This window comes from Pelodiscus sinensis, chromosome 16, assembly GCF_052426305.1.
Source record: "Pelodiscus sinensis isolate ZL-2025 chromosome 16, ASM5242630v1, whole genome shotgun sequence".
Classification (NCBI taxonomy): Eukaryota; Metazoa; Chordata; order Testudines; family Trionychidae; genus Pelodiscus; species Pelodiscus sinensis.
In genome coordinates, this window is record NC_143067.1 from 21,510,058 (window position 1) to 21,535,725 (window position 25,668).

Here is a 25,668-nt window from a genome sequence, read left to right on the forward strand (position 1 = left end):
ACTGCCCTAAGGGGCTAACTTTAGACAAGTAAAAAGCCAATCCCGTGAGTTATACAAGAGATAAAAGAAAAGCCGTTTAAAAGCTAGTTCCAAGACTGAGTAGACTCAACACAATTGCAAATTGAGTGAACAAGGAGATGCCAATAGCCTTCTCTAATCTACTAGTCACCCGTTGACATTCTTTTCTAACAATATGGCTGTTGGATTACATGGAAAATGTGAAAAATCTCTTTTCATCTAAATTGGGGGCAGGGGGAAGTGGCAGGGCAACAAACTGAAATATAGATTTTTTTTGTTTTCCAATAAACTTGATCAATTTTAATGAAAACTAAATCTTTTTTTATTTTATTGAGGTTTTTCACAGAGGAAAAAGTAATTTCCTAAACAGTCCTACAGTCTACTACATTATATTTTCTTTTCTTTATGAGTAAAACCCTCAAATCTTTATTTTCCCAATTCTGAAGTGCTTCTGGTTTGTCTCATCTCACCATCTGACTCCTTAATCTAACCTGTAAGATTATTCCCACCACACGAATTCTGATTGAGAGAGAAAGTCTATGCAATGTTTTGCTGCATTATTCTCTCTTCTCTCATGAAACCACTGCACAGTTTTCCTAGGTGGTGACAGAAGCCTTGTTCCAAAGGCAACAGCTTTAACTCCAGTTGTTCCTTAGAGTGGATGATCAAAGCTAGGCAGGCTATCCTCACTATGGGGAGACCTGAGTTTGAGGAGTCTTTTCTTTGGCCAGTGCCTCTCAAGGAGGCCATGTAGATCATGTGCTTTGACCTTGGAGAGGTAGTCAGGAGTATCACTTGCTAGGTGTCCAACAGAGATTTGCTCAATGGCTTGTGAAGCCATGAAAGAACCCACCCACTTGCCCTAAAGGTCTAAAAAGGAGGAAGAATTTCCAAGGAAAACTATTCATTTTCCACAGCTCAAGTATCAGGCATGCCCAGGATATACAGAGCCCAGAGCATCATTTTCATAGAGCCACTGCCTTGACTGCAAGTGCCTTTCAAAAATACATTTCAAAAGATATCACAGATATGAGTGCTGAAGACCACCTGAAACTAGAGGACTGAGCATTGTGGAGTGAATAAATGTGGGATCTGTAAGACTGTCATACAAGCTTTCAATTAGGGTACAAGAATGGGAAGAGAAAACCCCAGCATGCTAAGATAGCTGAAAGGGGTACTCCCGTCACCTACACCAGAACAAAGCAAAATTAAAAAACTTCAGAAAATTCTACTTATTTCGAAAATAAAGAATCATTGTAGTTGCTCTTCTCCCTTTTAGGAGTGTCTGCTCTAAGGCTAAATACTGCTCCTGCAGAAGACCTCAAATATAAGGATGTGTGGCATCCAAAGCTAGGGATGTAAAAGCCCTGGGTAGGGGGATGTTTCAGCTTTGTGGGCCTCCCCCCCCCCCCGTGTTGGTAGTGGGGTTGGCAGCAACCCTTGCCAGCCCTGGTCCTAGGGAGATTTCACTGCGGACTCTTCAGTATAAAGCTTTATTTAAGCTGTATCTTCCAGAGCCTGCAGCATGCGTAACAGCTATGATTTTTAATGGTTACATTATTAAACACATTTTTACATCCCTATCCAAAGCACAGTGATCAGGAAGAATTCTAAGCTGTTTTCAGGAGATGGGACATGATGTGTCACATGCTGCCATGTTTACTACTGACTTGCTTCAAACTGCCAACTAAACAAAATATGTTTGGATTTTCATGGCTGTAAACAGAAGCAATGATCTGTGGATATGACAAAAGTTCATTATCCAAAGGACCTTTCCCTCGCTAGGGATGTTAAATATTGTTTAATCAGCTCATCGAGTAGTTGGTGGAATTTCCATCGACAACTCGATTAGTCGATAAGGGGGGGCACTTGCTATCCCGTTGAGCCTCTCCCTTTGAAATGCACAAGAGCCACCCACAGCTCTTGTATATTTCAAAGGGAGAAACCCAGCCAGTTCCACTGAATCTCTCCCTTTGATATGTAAAAGAACCAGGGTGGCTCCTGTACATTTCAAAGGGAGAGACACAGCAGTCCCTGCTGGTGCCCCTGTGTCTCTTCCTTTGAAATTTACAAGAGCAGCAGGCAGCTCCTGTACATTTCAAAGGGAGAGGAGCAGCAGTCAAACAGGTGTGAGTGGGACTTTTTCAATCCCCACTCCTGCCGTTTCTCTGCTACCCTCTGTCTCCCGTGCCCTGTGGAAATGGTGCTGGGGATGAAGGGGGGGGGTGAAACTGGCTTTGCCCAGCAGTGGCTCGTACTGCCCCCCTTGCTGCCTCTTTTTGATAGAGGCAGCAAGGGGGGGGGGGTGATTAGTCTCGTTCCTACTTATTTGCATTTGCTTATTGGGTAGTTGACTAGTTGCTTACATCCCTACTCTTGCTGGTCTGAACAGCTGCCTCTATGATGAAACCATAACCCTACAGACTGACCTGGTCAGATTTACTAAGATAAGTAGACTGGAGAACTCAGATGGCTACAAGAATTATTAGTGGTGGTACTGCAATGCAAGGGGCACTCTTCTCTTGTGCTATGTGGAACCTGGGGTCAGCTGGGGACTCCCTGATGACTCCAGGCTCCATGCAGTGCTGCCGCTTTGAAACGCTGCGTGGAGCCTGACGCCGGGCTCCTGCCAAGCTCCTTGCAGCATTTAAAAGCGGCAGCCCAGGGTCAGCTGGGCACTGCTTGAGTGCTTTCACGTTTGAAGTACAGAAACAGCCCTGGGGCTGTTGCTACACCTTAAAGGTGGAAGTGCCCTTATCGACTAATCAAATAGTCAATCCAAACTGCATTGACTATTTGATTAGCCAAATAATTGAAATTTTATATCCCTACTTGTGTTCAATTAAAAGTTTTACGGCACATTAGAAACAGCACAGTATCAGCATAGGTATCTTAGCTAAATTTTATTGGGATAACTACATTCTGTCCATCTGAATTTTCTGTAGTTTTGATTGAATATGGGACTTGGCACTTTCTGTTCTATACAATAATATACAGTTTCCGCGCACAGTTCAAACACAAGCACTTTCCATCCCTGAATGGCTGAATTGAGGTGATTGCCAAAATGATCCCCAGCTGGTAAAATTTGCTGTGTGCTTTGGGGATTTCTCGGTGGAAAGCACCACATAAATATCTGTGATTATCATCATCCCTGTTGTTATTTCTGATGTGCCTGTTATAGGGGTGACTGGCACAATCTCATTTGTATGTCTGCAACTGGCAACCTGTCACATACTAGTTTATTATGAAAACTACACTATTAATATTTCCTCTCCTCATGTCCCCTAAGGCACCTGCCTTCTAAATCGCCTAAAGAAATTCCCTTCCCCCACTCACACCCTTCAGGCAAAATTCAACATGTCACCCAAACTGGAAAGCAGCAGCTTATAATGATGCCCAGCTGAGATATGTTCAATCCTATGGCTCTTGGAATCAGACAAAACAGCATAGTGATGAGAGAGAGAGAGAGAGAGAGAGAGAGGGAGATCTTTACAGTGCCAGCTTCCTAGCTGCTATGTAACATTTTGCATCCACAGCAAGAACACAGAAATAAAAGAAAAAGGAGGTTTGGTGCTTACATTTATGCACTTTCCAGACTGACACACACAAACAATAACCATAACACAGCACCTTTCATAGCTGGTATTTACGAAGCACCTTTTAACGGAAGATCTCAGAGCAATTTACTGACACTGAAGACAAACAATGGCCGCCCTACCCTTAGGGCAGGAATACACTTAAAAAGCTGCAGCAGCACATCTGTAGCATGTCAGGGAAGATGATACTATGCCAAACAGAGAGCTCCTCCTGCCAGCACAGTAAATCCACCTCTGCAAGAAGAGGTGGCTAAGTTGATGGGAGAAGTCCTCCTATCACAACAGCACCATCTACACAAGAGGTTAGGTTAATCCAGGGGTTCCCAAACTTTTTGAGACGGGGACCAGTAAATCCATTCACGAACTTTTGGAGGACCAGTAATGTTCATTTGCATACTCATTAATCAAATGATGAATATTCAAATAAGTTGTTTCTGATTCTCCCAAATCTCCCAGTGCCAGCTTTAGCAAAGCTTTTGAAATGGTCACCCACAATATTCTTGCCAGCAAGTTAAGGAATATGGATTGGATTAATGGGCTGTAAGACAGACAGAAAGCTGGTTAGACCAGGGTTTCCCAAACTTTTTACTTTAGTTGGAACTTTTTTTTTTTTTTTTTTTTTTTAAGTTCTTCCTTTTGCAGTCCAAAAATATAAACACGTGAAAAACAAACTGAGAAAATACCAGACATATAACATGTCTGGTATTTTCTCAGTAGGTAGGTTGTATTATTACTAGATGTATCAGTTTGTAGTTTCGAACTGCCTGGCTGGTAAATGTGCTCAGGCTGCATGAGTGTGTCTACCAGCCAGATAGTTCTCAACTACTCGAGGGTGTGTGTGTTGGGGGGGAATGGAGGGGCGGGGGGGACAGGAGAATCCCTGTGCCGGACTAACTCGTGCTTTGTGGGTGGGGGGCAGGGGGGAATGTGGTCGGGTCAGTCCCACTCCCTGCAGGCCGATTCATTCTTCCCCCCTGCTCCCCTTGCCATGCCTCTGGCCAGCCCCACTTCCCCCAACCCCTCCCTGGCAGCCCGTTCTCCCCCGCTTCTTCTCCCAATCTCTCTTGGCCAGCCCCGCTGCCTGCGTCCAGCCCTCCTTCCAGAGGCCGCTTCTCCCACCCCACCCACATCTTCCCTGGCCAGCTCCCTGCCCCCAACCTCACACCCCCCAGCAGCCCTGCTTCCACCCCCCCCCCCCCAATCTCCCCAGCCTGCCCTGATTCCCCCGTCCAGTTCTGCTTCCGGTGGCCAGCTCTCCCCTCCTCCTCACCCCAGAATCCCCTGGCACCTGCACCTTTCCTTAGCCCTGCACCCTCCTGGTGCCTCCTTTTGCCCTCTTTTTCCCTAATACCCACCCCCTCACCAGTCTCTGCCCCATTCCCCTCCTGCCCCGCTGTGCCCTCACACACAATTTGTTCCATCCTGACTTTCCTCATGCCCACCCCTTCTTTCAAGCCTTCTCCCAGCACCTCCCTCTCCAGCCCTCAGTGCCATTTCCCTCTCCTCTCCCAGCATCACCCTGTCCCCCCTCCCACTGACACCTCCCTTCCTGCCCTTTCCTCATGGTCTGCACTTGGCCCCCTGCCATTTGTATCTCTCTCGTGCACCCCTGTCCCTTGGTGCCTCCCCCCCCGCCTCTCCTCTCCCTCGCCTCGCCTCCGCCGCATGAGCCGGTTCCCCATCTTCTCCTTCCACGTTGCGGGGCCGGAGTCAGCCAGGCATCGCACGTGCCTCCCGCGGGTTTCAAAACCCCCGGGCCGTGACATCACGCCACTCCCGGGCGTCCTCCCTGCCCACATGCAACGCCGCGCACGGGCGGCGAGGAGGAGCTGCGCACGGCAGGGACGTCCGGGGCTGAGGGGAACGCTCTGGGGGCGGGGTGGGAGGACCCGCAGGGAGAGACCCAGTTCCACATAGTGCTGGAGCAGGGCCCCGGCTCTCAACTCACCAGCACTTCCGGGTGCAGGGGCGTGGGGCCCGATTTGACCAAATGGGTCGAATCAGCCTAAGAGTTGGCAGCCACCAGGCACGCTGGGGCCTGGCATTTACTGGGCCGCGGACCATAGTTTGGGAAACGCTGGGTTAATCTAATTGTTTTGCTCGGGAGTGTACATTTTTCACACCCAGAAGTAACATAGTTACATCAATTTAAGTTTGCAGGATAGACTTGGCCTGAGTAGACTCTGCACCAACCTGTGCATGTGGAACCAGATGGTGTAGCAATAAAGAAGTGGTATTACCTTCTCTTCCACTAGAACTGATGCATTACTAGCATAGGGTATCAAGTCAGAGAAGCTGACTCTATTGCTTTCCTACTGGTAGACAAAGGTCTCCATGTTGGTCAACGCTCTCTGGACAATGAGCATTGTCCAGGGTTCTCTGCTTGGTGTCCTGTTCTGTATCCCTTGCTTTGACCTTGTACCTGGACTCCTCGCCCTTGCTTTCCAACTGTTTTTCTTTGTGATCTGATTATGTCTGGGTTGTGAATCTCACCTCTAAAGCTCCCCCCAAACCTAGTTTTTAGATGGACCAAACAAAGTTGGCCTATTTAGCTAGTCATTGTGTTCCTACTTTACATTTTTATCTTGGTATAAAAAAACCTAATGGCATGAGGCAGTGGTCCCCAACCATTTAAGGTTGCCGGGTGCCAGGGGGCATGGCTGTTCACCCGCTGGGCACCAGAGGGCGGGGACACTTGTGCACCCGGGTGCCGGGCCTCCCTCCCTAGCGCCGCGCGCCCGGGGCGTGGGCGTCCAATCCACGGTGCTCCTGGGGCCGGCGCTCACCGTGCGCCATGCGCCTGGGGCCGGCTCCGGCACCATGCATGCGCCACGTGCCCGGGGCCAGGCCAGCCCCGAGCTCTTGGCGGGCGCACACAAATGCCCCTGCAGGTGCCATGGCGCCCACGGGCACCATGTTGGGGACCACTGGCATAAGGTAACTGAATGGGATGGTTTGTAGTAATAAAAACAGAACTAATAACATCCTATAGAAAAACAAATCAGAATAGGCTAAATCCTGAAGATTTTGCTTCGTTCTTATTCAGTCCTTCCTTAAGTTAAACTTCCATAGACTTCTTTGACAATTTCGCCCGAATAAGGAATGAATAAAAGCTGCATAAGGACCTCAGTTTCTGTCTGACTGTGTACACACAATCATATATAAACAACCATTAGACAAATATCATGGTAAGTAAGAGAAAACATAATTCAAATACAAATAGAATTTGTAGACAAAAAAAGAAAAGCCCTCCAAAAGATGTAAACACAAAATTCAGATGAGCTCATTCTTCTCAAGTCTGGGTTATACAAGAACCAATCTCGATTGGACAACAACACTAGCAAGGTTTATGAATCAAAGGATACTAAAACTTTGATTGGTTATTTCAAAGTTCCATAAATTTATTCTCAGGTCGTCAGCTGACATGTAGGTTTCATAGTCACTGTTTACGGATATGGAATTGATGTGATATGTGTGTGCATTGGCAAATACTCTTCGAGGAGTGGCCTCTACCATCAGATCCATGGGCCTTAGTACAGGAACCTGTCAAGAGAAGGAACAAAAGCAAGGCATTAGGAAAAAAAAATAGTTTCAGCCTTAAAATTGATGTAATTGCAACTTCCAGATCAGTATACTTGGATAACATTTAAACAATCTGACCTACAGCTGGGTTAATTCAGGGCACTGTGTATTTATTGTGAGAATAGACTGTTCAGTGACATTAATTAGTTTTTGTGTTTAGACTAGTTTTTTGCCTCTAGAATTGGATCTGATCTACATCAGGGCTGTCTGGTAGTTTCCATCTGATGGTTGTTTGGTGTCTTGCGTGAAATAAGTTGGTGGTTTCAGCTCAATTCTAAGTGGACAAATGTGTGCATCTCAGAAACCACCATGTCATTGGGCACTGACACTCCTGTGGGTTATCTTTAGTCCCCAGAGATTTAATCCTGCACTTTTCATGAACACACATTCATTTAAGCCCTTCACCTCTCACAGTTTTATGCATTAATAGATACAATTGAGAGACTGAACAGTAGGAAAAAATGGATGTAGAAATCCCTTACGTCTGGAGGAAAGGCATTGTTCTGGTTAGGTTTGAGCACTGCATTGAAAGTCAGGTACTCCTGAGTTCTACTCTCCACTCTGGCAATGATTCTCTCTTTGCCCACAGCCAAGTCATTTAACCTTTCTGCCTCAGTTTCCCCATTTGAAAAATGAAGATATTAATACTTACTAATACTGTTGTGATGATTACTTGAACACCAAAGGTCTAGCATAAATGCTAAATTGATATTTTTTTAAAATAAAATTACATCTTTAATTGCCACGCTGCAGTAGTCTGAACAGCATTTTGACACCTCAGTTCTACTATTAAATCCATATAGATGGACTCCTGCCATGTAGTTCTGTGCTGGCACAGGGGCCCATCTGTACAGATGTGTTTGCAGGCTCCCACTATTAACACTTCCAAACTACTGCTACATTGCTGTTATAGCCAGGAACTTATTGTGAAATGCAATTACACAGAAAAGGCGGGGGGAGGGAGACAAAAAAAATCACTGTAGATATTTCATTATTGGTTGACTAAACCATCCCTTCCCCAGAACCAGCAATTCCTTTATATTCTTTGTTATTAAAATAATAATTTTAAAGGAAACCTATGTCAGAATAGATTCCTCCTCCCACTTTATGGTAAAATAATGGAATTGGGAGATGGGAAGACAGAGGAAACTAGAAAGAATAATGTAGGAGATGGGGGGGAAAACTGACTGAGCTACTTTTCCTTGTATCTTATTAACTATCTATAGCCCAAGTAAGTCATCAGTGGATGAATACATACAGTCAAAAACTGTGCATGCAAAGGAGGACATAAGTAATATTTTTAGGCATAACATTCTTAAGGCAACTTAATATAATAGAAAGGTGTCAGCCTATGCTTCCTTTGCCAATAAACCATTCCTTCAAGCTGCTTCATTACTTTGTGTATTATCTGTATGCCGACCAAAGAGATTTCCCATGGCTGCTGAGGTGGGAATAGGGGTATGACAGCCAGGATCAAGTGACACTAGAACATAGGAAATGCCAGTTCAGAGCCTGAGCTTAATGTGATGAGCCTGCTTTCTAATTCAGCCTGACATATTCAATGATGCATCATTTGCTGTTGAAGGACTTTGCTCAGCCATCTGGGGACATAGTCTAGCATTTTGCCAGAGACTACAGGAAGCAGACTGTCATTCAGACTGTCAGAAATATGATGGTTTGCAAAAGTACAGAATTCAACTGTTACACCAGGCCTCTGTGGAAATAAAAGTAAGTAAATAAATAAATAAATAAAAGGCCTTGGCATAAGATTTCTCTCGACACAACAGTAGAACCATTTCTTCACTGTTATCCCACCCATCCAAGTCCCACACCAGTTCCTATCCCCAAAGGTTTAAAAGCATCAATGTCGAGCTACAGCTTCACATGGCCCAACCTTAAGTTTTACAGGGAAGCTTTTTTTTTTTTTTTTTTTTTTTTTAAATATAATTCAGTTGTCCGGCACCCGGAGAGAGACATTAACAGTTATTTTCAGCAGATAAAGTCTAGTACAGACAGAGACGAATTCTAGGGACTAGACATTTTTTACTCAGTGTGGGTCTATACTAAAAATGTAAGTCAACCTATTTTAGGTCGACTTACAGCCACCGCAGTTTGGGCTAGGAGCACTGCCACTCTCAGCTTCTTTGGCAGCTCCCTGTTGGGAGCCCGGCTGTCCCCCACGCATCCAGAGGGCTGCCTCCTACAGGGAGTGGGGGGGGGGGGGGAGACCACTAGGGACTTCTTGATACTGAGGAGCAGGTTCATCAATCCATGCTTCTCATTCCAACTCCTAGCCAGGAGCAGAGTCCAGTCACTTGTGCTCCTCGCCTTGGCTCCCAGGCAGGAGAGGGGTCCAGCCACTCGGGCTCCTCACCCAGGTTCCCAGATGGGAGTGTGGTTCAACTGCACCACTCCCCAGTGACACAGGGGGCAGCTGGGTTCTAGCTGCCTGGTTTTCTTGTCAATTTCACAGCTCTGATAGAGCCATTAAACTGACAAGAGAGCCAACAACTTATGTAAGTAACACAGTATCCACACAGCCTCATCCTAACCATGGCATAAGCCCTATGCTTCTTGTGCAGGTGGAGTTATTGTCGGTGTAGTAGGGCAGTTAGATGAGTGGGAGAAAGGCTGACGTGTAGACACTGACATAACGAGGTCAATGCTATATGTCCACCTGTGTAGTATACCAGGCCTAAATCCTTAAGCAGACTATTATTAAGGTCTTGGTAGTCCTCAGTGACTATTACATTTTGTGCAGTAGATATATGATCTACCATGCAAGATGAAGATGGGTTTTTCTGCTGTTACAACTGCAAGAATGTGCATTTGAATATTCAAAGATACAACTGTCCATGCACATGCCACGTGAACACACAGTTATTTGGTTTCTAGGTGCAACTGTAGGTTTCTGCTTGAGGTAAGCAGCACTGGAACTTTGAATCTGAACCCTTCCAAATCTGGTGCAGGATCAGTTACAGGTTTGCTTCCCTAAACTCAAGCTCATGCATATAATTCTGGTTTGCAAAAAGAACTAACCGCCTTTCAGGATGTTGAGAACAGCTGGCAAGATTCTTGGGCTGAATCATCTGAAACTGAACCTAACCCTTATTTAATCTCAAATCAACTTTCCAACCTATGCCTAATCTGGAGCTAGATCCAAACACTGTCTCTTTGGCCATGCATACTAGAGGATGCTTAGTGTGTGTGCCACTGAAAATCTTGCCCATTATTTTGGGGCTCGCTGATTTTAGCCAGGGGTTTAGCTGGCACAGGGGAGTTCCCAGCAGACACTGGGTTTGCATAGCTCCCCTCCCCCCAGCAGACACTGGGTTTGCATAGCTCCCCTCCCCCCAGCAGACACTGGGTTTGCATAGCTCCCCTCCCAACAGCTACTGGCAAAGGTAGCATATCAGCTGTGGGAAGGGAAGTGGCTGGAGATCATTGCACTCCTGCTATCCCCAAATGGAATATGGGACTGTTCTCAGCTGACAAGTTATAATGGTTCTCAGGCTATTCTATCCTGGGATGTTGCAGAGAATCAGGGAATTGAAACTGGCTGTTGCTTCTCAACTATTGCTTTTAAACTTTCCTGGGCTACCCTCAGTTATTACCCTGGGGAATACCTTAGCCCTGGGGGGATAAGCCATCCTTGCTTATTGCTCCTTTGGGTGCAGACACAGATGAAGTCTTATTCTGCTCTCCTTGGGGCTCCCACAACTGGAGAATGGAGCTACCAGAGCTATACTCTCCTCCCTCTCTGTAACGCAGCATGCAAGCAAAAGAAGCAGTGATCTTGGGGTGCCAGAAGCAGCAGTAGAAGGTGACTGCCATACTGCTTCTGCATAGCAACAGAGCCAATTCAAACGTTTCCACTAAAAATATCACACCAGGCACAACTGTGGAAATGTACTTTCATTTTAGAATCAAATCCACATTTTTCCTATTAATATATTGTCCTCAAGGGCAACAGGTTTGGTATCAGTGCTCTAGATGATACTTAGAAGGCAGTGAGAGCACGAGAGCCAGGTAGCATATCGAGAGAGAGAGAGAGAGAGAGAGAGAAACACAATCATTCACTATGGGGTATGAACATTTGTGTATTTTGCACTAATGCCAAAGAAGTGCCAACAGCAAACTGTCCTATTTTGCTTCGTAGTTGGAATGCTCAGGATGTCAGCATTGCAATCCCTACTTACTTGGAATATGCATCTGAGGACATTTTGCACCATGAAAGGAGCTACAGCTATACTACGAGTTTTCTCTGCAAAAAATATGCTAATGAGAGACTCATTTGCATGAGTTGCAATCTCATTTGCATATTTTCTGCCGATCCATTTTCGCGCTGGGGTTTTTGCACAAAAAGAAGCAGTGTGGACGTTTTCTTTTTGCGCAAAAAAAACCCTTTTCTGCAAGATCCTACCAATCTACATTCACATTGCTTCTTTTTGCGCAAAAAACCCAGTGAAAAAACGGATTGGCATAAAATATGCAAATGAGATCACAACTCATGCAAATTAGTCCCTCTTTAGCATATTTTTTGCAGAGAAAACTCGTAGTGTAGATGTAGCCAGGGCGAATTTTCTTTTTTTCCCCATCATCATTTGTGTTCAAATATTTCTTTGCGAATAAAATCTGTGCGCCCTATTTTATCAATAGAGATAAAGCACAAATAAAAGAGAATCCTTGAGCTTTTCAAAAGTGAAAGTGCACTGTGTTCAGTAGTAAGGAAGCAGGGGCAGAATCAAAGTCCATTGATTTGGGGAGTCCTGGAAAAAATAATAGCAAACCAGTAATCAAAGAATCACAGATTTAAAAGATCTTCTGTCTAGTCCACTCCAGGGCTGATGCAGGTTTGTTCTCGGCTATATATTTTCTAATATGCTGTCTAGTGATGGTTTTAAAGGTCTCAAGCAATATAGCTTCCAACATTCCCCTTGGGAAACTATTCTACAGTCTAACAGACCTCTTCATTACAATTCTGCTTAACATATAACAAATGGAGAGAAATGATGGTCTAACTGAACAGCACTGTAAACTACTCTGCATCCTACAAAGTTCTGCTACACTGAATCAGATATTGAAAAAGAGCATCAGAACTACCAGAAACTAATGCATGATTAAATGAATTTGCTCAAAATTACACCACTTAAGTGCTAAAACTGGCTAATAAAATGGCTGGTCACTTGGAAGCAATTAAAACCTTTTTTAATGCATATAGTCTTCCTGTTGGGCGGTTGAAGCAGAGCCTAATTCCTACTAGCATTGTCATGACAAGCCTTAACAAAATAAAAAACTCCTAAATGCATTCCTTATTCAATTACTGAACTAACCTGGACGTCATTATCTGGTATTATATATACCCATTATTAAAGGGTAATTCAGTGTAACAAACCGAATCAAGTACATACAATGGCTGTCACATAAAATAAACCCCTAACAAATTAAATTACTTTTGGGAGGGAGAATGTCAGTCCTTTTTCATTTAAAAAAAATATATGTCTTAATTTTTCTTTTGGATTTTAAAGAAAGGACCCCCCCAGTACAGGGAGCTGATCATGCTTATTTGATGCCCACACCACATTCAATCTTTTTCTCCTTGTCTAGAGAAGGTTTCTCCTTTCCAGAGTTAATGAAGCACTAATCTTCTCTTGAGCTGTAAAATTCATTTTGTGCATGGTTCAGTGGAGGATGTGGTTCAAAAAACAAGGAAGCCAACCTGCCTTGGTCCCTTCTCACACATCAGAATTGTATTTCTTTCTTCCAGATCCAGTCTATCAAAGAGGATCACAGCAGAGTTAATCCGCTGAGCATAATTGTTGTTTTATTAGTTCTTCCTTGCTTCTTTCTCATCAGGTTTCTGTTCTTTTGTGTGGGTGGCATAATGATGCGCACAACAATATTAAATGATTAACTGCTAAGCACACTGGTAAGCATGAAGCTTACCAGTATGCTTACTGGTTAACCTGTTCTTTCCAGTAAACTCCAGCAGCGGCCAACTGTACCAGGCTGGAGTAGCACCAGCTGTGGAGTGGCAGGCAGGCTGGGTGGCGAGACCTCACAGCCATTGTGGGACCTCACGCTGTGGCAAGGCTGCCAACAGGACCTCAGAGTCACGGTGGGGAAGGTGGTGGATAGAAGAACCTAAGTTAGAACAGTTAACTGGTTAAGCATTATTGTTTAACTAATTAATTCTTTAACATCGCTATAGTTCCTCCCCCCCCGGGAGAAAAGCTTAGTCAGGCACAGTTGTTTTCCTACTTTGTGATAATGGACGTAGCTCAGCTGGATTTGCTTTCATGAGTAACATCCTGCTTCTCAGCTTTCCTCCCCATGCCCTGAGGTTGGATAGAGGATTTCCAAATTTTGAGTCAATAACTGGAAATCCATCATCATCTTAGTTTCAGGAGTAACGTGAATACATGAAATAAAAAACCAAAATATAGATCCCTGCAAAGATACAAATTTCTATCCAGGGATGCAGAAACGTAAGGCTCTCCCAGGAATCGCAGCGGCAGAAGGAGCAGAACTTGGAGCTGCCGCTCCCAGGAGCCAGCGCCCTGCACTAGCAGCTCTTCCAGCTTGACTGTACCACTCCCAGCCCCGTCCCTGTCCCTTCACAAAGCTCGTCTGCCTCTCCTGTCCAGAGGCATGCTAGTAAGCCTGGTGCGTGCCCCCAGGGGTGGGGCTCAGGGCAGCACAGCTGAGCTGGTGAGCTTCCGGCACCGGAAAACGGCTCCTGGAAGTGGGAGCTTCACATTCAGCTCCTTTTGCTGCTATGGTTCCTGGGAAAGCCCTCAGGTCTTCAGATACCACTTTATATTTGCAGACATAAATGGGTATCTGCACAGATATGCCTACATGTTGGCATGAAATCTCTCAGAACAAGTGGGGGTGACAGTACTGTGACAAAGGTCCACAATGAGAAGCACCAAACATTTACCCGTGGAAGAAACTTAAAATGCTGCAGGATTTCTTCTTCCAGGGTAAACATCCCCCTTTTTGAAACTCTCATATCAGACTTCTTTATCTTAAATAAACAAAAAAATCAGATATCCAAGTTATATGGAACACAAGGGATCTGGGAGTTAAAATGAATAAGGTTGTGAATTTTGTTACTACTGAAACAAAAGGGTTTCTGGGACCCTAAAAGAGATAGTAGTTTCACCAACTGCATTTGGGAAGGGTGTGGCTACGTGAACGGGATGGACTCAAAAGAGGAGAGAGAAGTTCACTGGAAAGGAGGAGATATGGGCAGAGGATGTAGTGGTGCCCTCTATCTGCAAAGGGGCCCAATAGATGGCTAAGAACCCTGAAAGGGCAGGTCTGCTCCTGAGGTGAACCCACAGCTATTGGAATCTAGAACCTCGGGGAAGATCAGGAGTTGCTGAGGGATGACAGCCTGCCTTAAACTCTGGGAAGATGAAGAGCTGTGTCAGCCCTAGACTATGGGATAGACAGAGGTACAGGAGCTTGAGGACGGGTGTGAGGACAATGCATTATAGCGGAGGTTGACCTGTGATGGAGAGGGGTTGGCCAGGTTAGCCTGACTGCGGCTGACAATACAGTTGTTCATGTTATTTTTTCTTGATGGGTTAAAACAACTCTTTGATCCTAGAAGGGATGGATTTAATATGATCTGGCTGGCATCATCCCTACCACACACACTCCATGTTACATGACACCATATTGGAGCACCTAACAAAAGTAATTCCGCACATGGACATAAAAGATTAGAGGGAACACTCAATGTGTCCTAAATATCGTTTGGGATTTCTCAGTGGAATGGTAATGCAAATATGTAATAACACTCATCCACTGGAATGTGTGATTCTTCTGCTTTTTATTAAATTCCCACATCTTCATGAAAAATGTCACTATTCTTTTGGTGAAGTTTGCTGAACCAACATAAATCATGGGGTATGTTGATAATGTTGGTAGATGGGTGATTAAAAAAATTTCCCAGACCTGAAGACAAACTCTCTGTGGCTCAAAAACTTGTCTCTCTTACCAGCTCAAGTTGTTTATAAAAGCTATTATCTCACCCACCTTTCCCTTCTGCTTTAAAAATGACATACTTCTAACTATTCTGGTTATTTATTTAAGTTGGCAAAAGGGGAGTTTCTGCTCTGTTACACCAGCATCAATTTAAAGTAACCTCCCAGAAATCCTTTTAATGTAACTCTTCATTTGCACCGATAACTGTGAGCAGAATCTGATACACCAAAATCAATGCACAATTGCTGTCACTTCATTTAGGTAGCTATCGGCTCTCAAACCTCCTTATCTGAGCTGAGGTAATACAGTTATTAGCTGTATTTACTGTAAGGAAATAATGTACCATCTCAGATGCCACTTAGTAATAACTGTCATGTTCACTTCATAGTGACGCCCACTGCAGTCAACTTTGTATGTAGAATAGCGCTTATCTGTGAAGCAACCTATGATACTGAAAATGAGTCTTAGATAACTGAAGCCGTTACTTTTAAATAATGACATTGGATTAACTTATGAAGGTGGCCTCCACTCAGCCAGTATTTGCTGCTAGTCACCACGTGAAAATGAAAAGTAAGCTTACCAACTTTAATGGGTTTACTCCAGAGTTACAACTGTGTTACCAAGAGCAGAAGTTAGCCCATGACTGCAACAGGAACCTAGTCTGCAAGTGAGGGCAGAATCTGGCCCTGTGAAATGAGCAACACTGAAGTTCTTTTATGTAATGCACGCTAGACCTAACTGCTTATTTACAACAACGAAAACAGCATCCAGTTCAATGGAATCAGACGGCAGCACTAGTTCTTTAGGCTCAAATCCTGAGAGGTGCTGACCATACTCAATCAACAGAGCACCTCTGTGCATTTGGGCCTTGATTTTTATTTTGTAATTCCAAAGGCACATTCTGTGCTATCAGCAGCAGAAATAATGGGTGGATGCAGCTGGGGGATTCATATTTTGCAGACAATACGCATCAAAGACTATTTTCATGGCAGACTTACAATTTCACGCTCTCTACGACTTCGCCTTATTGGGCCTTTCTTGTGAAGTGAGAGCAGATACCTTTCCATCTGAAGATAAACTTGCTATCTAATTACCAGCCCATGTAGCCTATAATTCTGCTGGTTTCATCTGTTTTCCCTAGGTGCTTCCATCCCCTCTCAATATTACATTTGCACTAATGCTATTTCTTCTGTCATTTATTACTTGGCATTTTTCATTTAATCAAATGCCAGGACAGAGACATCATAACACACCAAATAGGCGAGTTTTGTCAGGGAGCAGAGATCCTGAACTGAATTAAACTATGCTAGGCTGTCCTAGGAGGATATGGTTATGTTATGGGAGGAGTGAGATGTTCAATAGGCATATGAATTTTGCTAAGGGGACAGTTACTGTGAAACTCACTCATACAGGCCACTCCAAATTCCATCAACAGAAGATGGCTTACTGGGCCCATTCCTTTGAGGCAGGGATGGGCAATATTTTTAATTTTTTTTATTTTACAAGATTTTGGAAAGTGGTCAAGGGCTGCACATCTATGGAGAGGATCTGGGATGGAAGTTGGGTTTAGAAGGGAGTTTGGGGTAGGAGACACGGGTGCAGGAGAGGGTGTGGGGTCTGAGAGGGAGTTTCGATGAAGAGGAGGGTTGTCATTGGGTGCAGACGCTTGAGATGCAGGGTCCAGGAGGGAGTATGGGTGCAGGACAGTTTTCTGGCTCTGGGAGGGGATGAAGGGTCTGGGAGGGAGCTGTGACATGGGAGGAGGGGGTTCAAAGGGTTTGGTTGGTGACTTGAGGCAGGGGACTTGGGTGCAGAGTTAGGGAGTGGTTATGGGTGCAGGAGAGGATTCTGGCCTGGGCGAGGGGAATGGTGCAGGATCTTGGAGGGAGTTGTGATCTGGGAGAAGGAAGATAAAGGGCACAAAAGGTTCTGGGTGGTGCCCTGAGGGAGGTAGTTGGGGAAAGAGGCAGTGGCGTGCCAGAGGCAGGTTCTGACTGGTAGGTGCTTACCTTACCCTGCAGGAACCTGAGGCTGTCTGCTGCAGTCCCAGGTTGGTTGGCTGGCTGTTCCACATGGCTCTGCTCTGAGCATGGGGAAGGGAGGATGGAGACATCACAAACTGCCAGTGAGAGCTAAGAGATCTTGCTGGGGGACAGGGCAGTGAGCAAAAAGTCTCCTTCCTCCCTCTCCAGCATCCAGAGCAGAGAGTAGCCAGCTGTTTAAAGTATGAGCTGCTCTGTGCCTAAGGGTTTTGGTGAGACAGCCGTGGGCTGGATCTGGTGGTTTGGTGGGCTGAATCTGGCCTGCTGGCCGACTCTTGCCCACTCCTGCTTCGAGGTAAGGTACTCTAGAAAGAGATTTATGAGAGTAAGTACTGAGGGCCCAGCCCGGTAAGGAGCTAGATGCTGGAGGGTGCGCAACCCCAGAAGGATCAGGAGCAGATTATGGAGTACAAAACTGTACACGGCAAATTGGAGAATGCACAAAAAACAAACAAACCCTCTTCTCTGAAAAGCTGGCAAACCAAAGGCCCGAAAGGATGCCAAGCAGTAAGCAGACTAGAACAAGGCAGTGACCAAAGTGTCCAGAGCCAAATTCCAATATTTTTGATGTCATATTATTGTGTCTCAATGGTGCATGGATGGAACCTCATAATTAAATAGGAGAGAGCAATAAGTCAGGGACAGCAACATGGCCTCCCTCTGACCCAGAAGAGGAAGGGCCCTCTAAGACCCTTTAGTGGGCGGGTCCAGGCTCACCTAGCCCCGCACATAGGAAGCTGGAGGATGGAACTAGGGGTACGTCTAGACTATATGCCTCTGGCAACAGAGGCATGTAGATTAGACTACCTGGCATAGGAAAATGAAGTGGCAATTTAAATAATCGCCGCTTCATTTAAATTTACATGGCTGCCACGCTGAGGCGATCAGCTGTTTGTCGGCTCAGTGCGGTAGTCTAGACGTTCCGCAGTCGACATCAAAGGCATTTGTCGACCTCCCAGGAGGTTGACAAATGCCTTTGATGTCGACCGCGGAACGTCTCCACCAGTGTGGAGACCCGACCCCTGCCTGTCTGGAAACCAGCCAGAGTTTTAAACCGTTGAACCACTTTTGGTAGACATTTGTCTGTCCGCCCTGCCTTGACCCAGGGCTGGGCCTTATAAATTATTAGCCCAGGCTGCCCCCCAGGTTGGGCCTTATGCACTGTCACTTGGCCTATGGCTAGGCCAAGGTGCGCCAAGCAAACTTGTTGGCAGCTGTGGCACTGCAATTGCTCTCTGGCGGGGGCACTCTAGAGAGTCAGCGTGGCCTCCGCTGACCTTGGACCCTTTACAGAGAGGAAAATCCCTCTGGCAACATACAAAATGGATAAAACAAAAAGAAACACACAAAACGAAAAGGAAATGGAAGAAAGAGGGTGAAGCCAGTATATCAGTACCTGTCTCTCAATTTACAATGTGCTGTAAAACGCTCAAACATAAGGTAACAATTTCCTAACATTCAATCTTTCATATTATGTTTAAAACAAAGGAGCAAGGAAATCTAAATGACCAATTCTGGCTTTGCCGCTGACTCACACTGTGCTGTTGGGTAAGTCAATACACTTTTCTGCCTCAATTTCCCCATCTATAAAATGGGGATAATTATTCCTATATGCTTCTGCTGGGTGGATGAAGTTTAGTTCATGCTCTAAATATTCATTATTCGCCACTTACAGATGGAACAGGTAGAAATTCAGATTTAGATAAATTTTAATAGAACTTGTTCTCATTTCAAACTGGCCAGCTGAGCCTGGATGATAGATGTGAGTCTTTTGATATGCTCTTTACTCTCTATCAGACACAGCAGTGATGCACACAATAAAGATGGTAAAGCCGATGCCGCCGAGCAGAAGAGGAAGTATGTTTGCTTTAATCAATGTGCTTAGCGCTTCTTGACAGACCTGCCAGCAGGAGTCCTGTTGAGCTTTTCAATTACCATTTCACTATAGAGAAGACTCCTGGCACACCAAAGTGCTCCGGCATCAGTACGCAGGCAAGCATTCAGAGCACACCCACAGCTATTGGAATCAGAACCGCTGGGAAGAAAAACTAAAGCACTATTTCATTGTTTGCTAAGATCCAGCCTCCTGAGATCCGGCCAAATGTAGCAACAGTACGCTATGTGGACGGGGGAGGAGGAGGATGGGTGTGTGGTAGAAAAGCTAGGTAGGCAGATTAGCTCACATATCCTATGCAGATTCCAAATGCTCCCACTCTTGCTTTTAAGTCTGTATTCACTGAAGAGAGTGCAGAAAGGATTATTATCTTTATGCCTCTGCTGTGTTACACCTACACGAAAACATAAACACCAGCAGGAAACTGCACTGGAACTGTGCTTGAAAAAATGTGTCTCATTTCTTTTGGGTAAGGTACCACCAACACTAATATCCTGATTGCTCCAGCTGAGTGAGGAGAGTTTAACAGGATTGCAGAGTGCCAGCCATGCTCTGGACAGGACCTTTACCACTGAGCATCCTTCAGACCCTGAGCATATTTTTTTAAGCTATAAATTTCCACAGCAGCCCCTGAGCTGGGCAGCAGGTACTCTTGGGCAAGTGCACAATGGTTGCGAGAGGAAGCTCTTTCCACACTGCACACACCTGCTGGAGGCAGTCAGCATCATGCTGGTGTTTGTGCTCTCTGGGAGTGACCCTGTACCACGGAAGCCAATGGGAACATTTTCATTGATTTCCATGAAAGAAGAATCAGGCCCTTTGAGCATAAGGAGGAAGCCATGTTACTGCAGTTAAAGGTGCCACTGTCAAACAGAGGAGGAATGGGAAGGTTAAAGAAGTAGTGCCAGGTGCCCCCCTTCCTCTTTGGAGCATTGGGGGAGACTCATGCTATTCCACATTATAGAGCAGCAGAATGTCGTAAGCAATTAGTGTTTGCACATGACACTTTCCTTCCCTCATCCCATACAGTGCTCCAACCCCTCACAAACCCCTGCAGAGCCCCTGACCTGCCTTAAAGAGAAGCTTTCACTAAGAGTTTTCATGCATTTTCAAAGGTTTCTTTCCCTTTGGTTCGCTGTTCTTTGACACTCATGGTTCTTTTTCCTTTTGTTGTTGCTGCTGTTGCTTTGACTTTATGCACCACCGAAGTCTTATTTACATCCTTTAAATATTTCTACTGCTGAGTATCTGCCTTCATCTGACATTTGGGGTAACCCCCCCTTTCATTTTATTTAAACAAGCAGTCTCCCTGAAGACCATCAGCAGAATTTTGGCCCATAACACTGCTCTTAGTCAATTTCACTCCACCTACACTTTTTCTGCTCAATGTGCCCTCCCCCACCCCCTCTGAGCCTAAAGGATTCTCCTGCTCCATGGTCTGTTCCATTTGGACACAAAACCTATTTCCCAGGAACACATCTCCTGTTCTGTCCCTGGCAACACTCCTCCAGGCCTGAAGTTCTCATCGCCTTAACTGGAGCTGGCCGTAAAGTAAAAAACACCGTGATTTGTGAATAAAGGCATCAAGCTTGGTTGGCAGTCATACCTGGGTCATGTGATTTTTGGCAACTGCTAGGTGTTTGTGAAAATGTGAATGCCAAAAAATGTGAATCTTAGTGGGAACATTCATTCATTCATTCCAAAATTTCTACCAAAAGGTGCTATAAAATGTCAGTCATCCAATCAGAGAAAAGCAGCACGTTCATGCTATTTTAGGGACTAATCACACAATAAAGATAATGGAGAGTTGAAACAACCCATTTTCAAACAACTCACAAGCCAAAAATTATTTGTCTCAACTATTCAGGAAATATTTATGAATAAAAATCATATGAATAAAAATCATAGCAATCAGGATCAGTTAGAAAACTATTCACTACCCAACAAGTTACATTCATTGCGAGTACTATTAAAATAAAACACAAATATTTCAAACAATTAGGAATTTCTCATTTCCTATACACTTTAGCATAATATTTGTTAGCTCAGCATTCTTTCATGTTTAATTATTATAGTTATGGATTACATCTACTGTATGTTTCTTCATGTTATGAACTGTCATAAGTTTACAAAGACCTGGGCTAGAAAATAGAGCATTTTTATTATTTAAGGGTAAAGATCTGGAATTCTCAATCATCTCAGCTTTATGAACTGCCTAGAATTTCATTCCCCTACAGGGCATGATTCTTTCAAATGATCTTGGTCATATAATTTCTCCCATCCCAGAAGAGCCAATGTCACTTTAAACCCATCCACCAGATTTATAGTGTTTCTCTCTTTCGATAATCAGGGAGAATTATGCAAAGGCACAGTTATGTTATCAAACACAAATTCACAGCAATCTAATTCTGTTTGATAATTCTCCCTGGCACATTGTTTTTACAGTATGCTTAGACCTAGATACCATCAATATAATTGCTGTGGAAAAACAGATGAATAGGAAAAAAAAATCTGGAAGGTCAATTCTGGTCATCAGTGCTTCAAGCCGAATTTACAAATATTAAATGGATAGATAATGAGTTTGCATCGGAGAAGAAAGAATCCAGCTCATGACCTGAGCAAACAGGGTGTGTGTGTGTGTGTGTGTGTGTGTGTGTGTGTCTGGGGCGCGGGGGAGACACAGAAGGTGGAAAAGGAGAGCAGAGAGGCAAAATAATCTTATTTCTTTTCAGCAACCTGAAAAGTCAAACTGTCAGAGATCTAACTAGCACATACATGCTGCTCTACTCTTGGCTCAATAAGGGTTAGAGCTGGAAGGAAGATATTACATTTATTATTTTTACAAAATTAATTCAGCTACTAAAACACACACAAACAACCAGAACCACTCAACTGCCAAACTACATGCATGGGTGTTGGTGTCCTGACCAAATTCTCAAACTGCGTAATTACAGCTTGTATCTGCTCAGATCTGAATCCCACACCCTAGCATCTGTAATTATAAACAACACTCCTCTTTATTCCTGAGGATTACAGCTAAACAAACAAGCAGTGGAGAGTCAGTGCAACATTGGGGAATGCAAACTGGCCAAGCCACACCAGAAGCCCTGGCCCTGATTTTTTTTCCCCTTTATTAACTAACAATATATGAGTAACACAAAGTAAGCAAACAGTGTGTGCGCACCATAGGACAAAAGCACAAACTGGATGGTTGGCAGAAGATTACAGTAACAGAAGAGTAACGGATTGTCCTCCTTGAGACTATATTTGTCACTGCGAGTCTGATACTGCTCCAATAAGTCTAAAGAAACGAGACCACCTATGAATGCATTTTGAGCTCAGCTGAGCGTGCAAATACAGCACACTGAACTGTTTTAGAGCAATGTCGGTAAGTAGCACAAATGGGGAAATCTTTTTTTCAATTATTTTTGTTGCAGTGGTTTGACAATGATCTGATCATTTGAAATTGATTAGTTCTGCCACATGCATTTTATAGCACTTCATTATTTTTAAAAAGCCAAACGGTTCCAATTACTCTGTTTGTCATTTAAATGATAATGTTTTTGAAAATGTAAAAAGAAATGCAAGTGTTGTGGAATGAATACTCTGACACCAGAGACAAAGCCACATTGCTAGCAGCATAACAATTTTTATCCACAGCATCATTTTTTCCTCTCTCCACATTAAACTGTAGATGCTTGAAGTTGCACACAGAGCTGTGAATGGGGTAAGGAATGAAGTACAATACCCCACAAAACTGTCTCTAGAAGCCAACGAACTTCCATGTTTTTGTAAGGTTGAATGTTTTTATATAGAAGATTTTATGATTAATTTTGTTCAGGTTAAAAAAGCTTTACCAATTGCAAAGAGTCTATTTTCTCATCAGTGTGGATGGATATTTATTTTTTTTAGGAGGGGTTATTTTTAGTGCTCCTGAAAAAAATGCTGGGTTGAGAGCCCTGGAGACGGAATTCCTCTGAAAGCACGGATAAATGCAGTCCTTGGTTGTGTCTACACTGGCATGAATTTCCGGAACTGCTTAAAACGGAATACTATTCCGTTTTCAGTTTTTCCGGAAAAGGAGCGTCTACATTGGCAGGCTGCTTTTCCGGAAAAGCCCTTTTTCCGGAAAAGCGTCTGTGGCCAATGTAGACGTGCTTTTCCGGAAAAGAGCCCCGATCGCCATTTTCGCAATTGGGGCTTTTTTCCGGAAAAGACTACTGGGCTGTCTACACTGGCCCTTTTCCGGAACAGTGTTCCGGAATAAGGACTTATGCTCGAGCGGGAGCAGAATAGTTTTTCCGGAATAGCGGCTGATTTTGTACAGTAGAGCGTCGTTGCTTTTCCGGAAATTCAAGGGCCAGTGTAGACAGCTCGCAGCTTATTCCGGAAAAGCGTCTGATTTTCCGGAATAAGTGGCCCAGTGCAGACACAGCCATCGTGTTCTCTGAATCATAACCCAAAGTGGAGGGATGCAGTGGTAGTTCCACCCACATTCAGACTCTGCTCTCTCTTTTGAGATTGCTAGCAAGCATGCATACTGTGATGCAGTTGTGTGTTGCAGAAATGTGACCATTAGGGACTGTAGGGATCACTAACAGTCTCAGAGAGAAATGATGTTCACTCATCATTATCCTGGAGTAGATTACAACCAGAGACCTCAAGCAACAGGCTCCTTATAAAATTCATAACACCTGACCGGCCAGCTGTTAAGAGCCCAGCCACTGCTGAAACACACTGAGGCCTTGTCTAGACTACTGCAAGACAGCAACCCAAGTTATGCAATTTCAGTTACATAAATAACATAGCTGAAGTCAATGTACTTAGGTCTGCTTAATGCAGTATCCTCATTGCGTGAGTTGACAGATGATGCTCTCCTGATGACTCTGCTTTCTGGATTGATTGCTGTCCATTGATTGGGCCCATAGTGAACATGTGCCCTCAGCAATAGTCAATGGCAGAGGCACAAAAATATGTGTATGTTGCTTATGAGAATGTAAGTTCAACTTGGGATCCAAGGTACAGAATGTACAAAATGAGCTAGGCATAAGCCTTGGGCACAGCAGGACTGGGGGAAAAGGAGAGAATTTGTGGAAGGCAGGGAGAAGTTACAACCATATGCGAGGAAAAAAGTTTGAACAATCCCACACAGTTGTTTAGGTCACCATACGGAGGAGGCTGGAATGCCATCTGGAATGCCCAGGTGGGATTCTCAGGGACAGACTTACTCCTGGTGTAACTCCACTAAATACATGCATCTTTGGACTTCCGTAGGCCACGAGAGGTGGAGTGTACTTGCAGTATCACGAGTAACAGGTTCAGCTGAGTGCAATACCAAATATTCTCCTAAGGGAATCCCATCCAATCCTCAGCCAGAATCATGGTGCTCTGGATGAGGGGACTTGAGTGAAGAATGTAGTATCCATCCATAGAGAGAGAGAGGATGAGAGAATGATGAACACTGCTAAGGAGAGAATGAGAAGACATGGCCCTGTCTGTGTAGGAGAACCCTAACAAAGGTACAATGCATCGAAAACAGGCTTTTCTGCAAGAGAAGGCGCAGGTGAAACAAATATGAAAGTCACCTCCGCTGCTGGCAGGGGAATTTCTCTCTCACAATGATGGAGAAGCCAGTAGTTATGTTTTATTTAAAAGAAAACCTATTATTTGTTCACCCATCTGACGTTTCTATAGACTAGCCAGACCTGTATTTTCATTGTTTTAATCAAATCAACTTTTTATTTTTTCATTGGGCCCCAGAAGATTTAATTGCCAAAAGGGACACGTTGTAGCAAACTGAAAATATAGGAAAGGAGATCACATTCCTTCAAGAATAAGAAAAACTTCTGCATCAAGGAGAATGAAACCAAAAGATTCCATACATTCTTTGTAGAGCTAACAGCTACATGGACAATTGATTTGTTAAGAACGTGGTTCTGCGCTGGAGAATAATTGTGAGTAAGGACATCATAAAATGTCCCATAAGAAAGATCCTAATTTACCCACATAATGCTAGCTTTCTATAGCACCCTCCTGCATTCCTTTTTTGAGGCAGAACCTGGAAATGAGACAGCTGGTCCAGAGAAAATAAAACCCAAATTTACCCTCCTCCCCTCATTCTTTATGAAAAATGGCTTATGGATATGAATATGCATAACTTGAAGATGCGTTAGGCAAAATGCATCATGTGACATATCACTTTTAAAAAGTTACAATCTCCTGAATCTGCATATTCTATTTTTGTGCAAGTATCATTCTTATATGTGATGTTTAAAGTGTGAATTAGAAATGTGAACGGGTAACTGGTGCCTGGGACCTGCTGTGGAAGGAGGGCTGATCCAGTCCCACTGGGCCACCAAGCTGGGCTGGAGTCACCCACTGTGACGTAGTGGGGGTACCCAGCTGGTTTCTATGCTGCTGGCTCTGGGGTAACCCCCACTGGCTGCCGTGGGTACCACGACCCAGCAAAACAGGATGAGTCACTATGCAACCAGTGGGCAGACACCCCCCATGGAGAGGAACAAAGGAAGGTGGAATG

The 25,668-nt window shown here is 44.3% G+C and overlaps 1 protein-coding gene across 3 annotated transcripts in view; it reads right to left on the reverse strand.

Annotated features, from left to right (window-relative positions):
• PPP2R2B (protein phosphatase 2 regulatory subunit Bbeta) overlaps positions 1-25,668 on the reverse strand; it is a 306,610-nt gene that overhangs the window by 30,098 nt on the left and 250,844 nt on the right. For all 3 annotated transcript variants that reach the window (XM_006128562.5, XM_006128563.3, XM_075900292.2), the window contains exon 5: positions 6,980-7,157. In XM_006128562.5, coding sequence (XP_006128624.1) covers positions 6,980-7,157 — 178 coding nt within the window. The remainder of the gene's footprint in view (positions 1-6,979; positions 7,158-25,668) is intronic.